Below are 2,880 nucleotides of genomic sequence, written 5' to 3' on the forward strand. Positions count from 1 at the left end.
GGATGCTCATTTTTAAACATAACTTTTCTCCACATAACAAACATACAGTATGTGGCACAACACATATACTAGGCCTACATTTAAATATATGTCCTTATTTGACAGAAACTGGCACAAAAATGGTGTAATCTTGCAGTTATTCAAGAATAATGGACATCTCTATAATTACTGTGAATTCCTAAATTATTATAAGCCTATTGTGGTTATAAGCCTATACCTTTATATACTAATCAGTGAAGTATTAATGGTATGAAAATTAAAGATTAATATAAATGTACTTATTTTAATTCACAAAAAAAAAAAAAAAAAAAAAATGAAGAACCACATCATTACCTAAATGCAAACCTTTTTGGAATTGAACTTAAGCGTTACATTGAAGCCTTAAAATTTATTGAAATAAAAATGTTTGAAATCCTCTGTAGTTATTATTTTTTACCTTCTTAATTTTTTTCCCTGTTGATCTTCTGCAGAGGCAGTGTTTAGCCACACTATTAGCTACTTTATAATGTAGCACATTCCACAACCTTTAATTTCCGTGGATTGGCTTCAACATAAACAACGAGAAAGTTTTGTTTCTGAAACTTACAAGATGTTTTTTATAGCACAATGACCTCTCATATGGCAAAAGATCAGGGGAATTTTGATTTCACATTCATAACCTCTTTAAATAGCACAGAGACTCACGAGATTAATATAGTGACAGTGTTCAATTGGAGCACATTTACTGTTGCTATATACAACTAGAAAAAAACGTCTTAGTTTATATACGCTATGTAAAGTATGTCATTAGTCTAAACTAAAATGTCTCATCAGTGACTAAAAAGGTATAGACTGTGCACTTACGATCTGTTTGGGGTTTGGAGTGAAGCAGCAATTTGTCTCTTAGATATTTTAAGCAAACAATGCCTTTCTAGTCATATTTATTTTGAAGACCCGCATTTCACAGGAGAGGTTTATGAGAACGTTGCAGATCTGTGGGAATAACCCAAGGTCAAGCGCACTGTGGTGATGCGTTTAACGTCATTGGCCACACGCAAATGCAGAGGCGAAAAATATTCATAAATGTAGCCTATATTTCAAACAAGAATATCAATATAAAGTAGGTACCATTAATAATAATAATACTTGTTTCAAAACGTTTCTGTGCGTAAAAAAGTAAAATGCGAATTCATAACCTTAATTTAGTGAATAGACAGATGTGGCTTTTGTGTTTTTATTTTGTGACATTTCTGCATTACGCATTCGTTTTTACCAGATGTTTGTTCCCTTAAATATGTAGCTAATAGTAAAACTGTAAATAGAATGCAAGTGTTTTCTCTCTAAACTTTCTCCAAACACATTTAGTTGCGAAAAGGCAAATGCGGAGCATCGGTTTGACGTCAGGAGCTGAGGACCCCGGCGAGTGCGCTCAGACACATCAGTCAAACACCCAAACAGTAGCCTATATGGGGCATGGCGCACCTGGTTTAAAGTTCCCGTGCAGAGCTCCACATTCACCACTAGCGCAATGAATTACAACAAGTCTGGCGGTGTCAGCGGTCCGTCCCGAAGCAACTCCGGATCGGTGGACGAGCTTGTGATAACATCGACTTTCGGCACGCTGCTGTCGGTGGTTTACATCGTTGGAGTTTCGGGAAACGTCTACACGCTGGTAGTCATGTGTCATTCCATACGCCTCGCCACTTCTATGTACATCTCCATCATCAACCTGGCGCTCGCGGATCTTCTTTACCTCTCCACGATTCCTTTCGTGGTGTGCACGTACTTTCTGAAGGACTGGTACTTCGGGGACGTGGGCTGCAGGATACTGTTGAGTCTGGACCTGTTAACCATGCACGCGAGTATCTTTACTCTGACAGTGATGTGCATGGAGCGCTACCTGGCAGTGACTAAACCGCTGGATACCGTGAAACGCTCCAAGAGCTACCGAAAAGCTTTGGCGTGGGGAGTTTGGATTTTGTCCCTCGTACTTACTGTCCCCATGATGGTCATGGTAAACCAGACTACTAAAACAACAGCAGATGGAGGGGTGAAAAGGATGTGCGCGCCCACCTGGGCACCCCAGGCGTATAAACTGTACCTGACTGTCCTGTTCTGCACGAGTATAATGGCGCCAGGGCTTGTCATTGGCTACTTGTACACAAAACTAGCCAGGACGTACCTAGAGTCTCAAAAAACGTCAGCTATTAATCAAGGCAGCAAACGCTCGCCAAAACAGAAAGTTTTGATAATGATTTTCACCATTGTGCTCGTGTTCTGGGCTTGCTTTCTGCCTTTTTGGATATGGCAACTTGTGCCCTTGTACCACAAGCCCTTCAGTCTCGCCTCACACACGCACACGAGCATCAATTACCTCGTGGCGAGTCTGACCTACAGCAACAGCTGCATTAACCCGTTTTTGTACACGCTCCTGACAAAGAATTATCGGGAGTATCTTAAAAACCGCCACAAGAGTTTTTACCGCTACACTTCATCGTTTAAAAGGCGTCCACCAAGCTTGTACTCTTGGGGGAAATCTGCGTCATCCAGTAATCAGTTTGAGTTCAACTCTGAGACGCTCGTCATGGCGCAGTTAAAGGTGATGCAGTGAAGAGATTGGAACGCTTAACCCGTTCGTGTAAAGGTAAGCACGGCTCTTCAGTTAGTGGGACTTTACCGTGCCCAGCGGCGACTTTCACAAACAGCCATTCTAGCATTAAATAGATTAAGACTTTTTTATGTCTTTTTAATTACAAAAAAAAAAAAAATCTATATTTCGCAAATCACTGTCCTCAATAATGACAGTTATCAATTTAATCCATCAATTTCTTTATTTTTAAGCATTAAATATTTGCTAACTATAGTAAAAATTTAAGATTATCAAACTTTTTTACCAAAACT

General features: G+C 39.7%; 1 protein-coding gene across 1 annotated transcript; it reads left to right on the plus strand.

Annotated features, from left to right (window-relative positions):
* Window positions 1-1,384: 1,384 nt before the first annotated feature.
* LOC128025779 (urotensin-2 receptor-like) lies at window positions 1,385-2,653 on the plus strand. Its single transcript, XM_052612306.1, has one exon. The coding sequence runs from the start codon at window positions 1,508-1,510 to the stop codon at window positions 2,588-2,590; it is 1,083 nt and encodes a 360-aa protein (XP_052468266.1). The 5' UTR covers window positions 1,385-1,507; the 3' UTR covers window positions 2,591-2,653.
* Window positions 2,654-2,880: the final 227 nt, after the last annotated feature.

Source organism: Carassius gibelio, chromosome A12 (genome assembly GCF_023724105.1).
Source record: "Carassius gibelio isolate Cgi1373 ecotype wild population from Czech Republic chromosome A12, carGib1.2-hapl.c, whole genome shotgun sequence".
Classification (NCBI taxonomy): Eukaryota; Metazoa; Chordata; class Actinopteri; order Cypriniformes; family Cyprinidae; genus Carassius; species Carassius gibelio.

Bases quoted from the DNA above. Each gene is read 5' to 3' on its own strand.
- LOC128025779 (XM_052612306.1), top strand. From the start codon at position 1,508: ATGAATTACAACAAGTCTGGCGGTGTCAGCGGTCCGTCCCGAAGCAAC.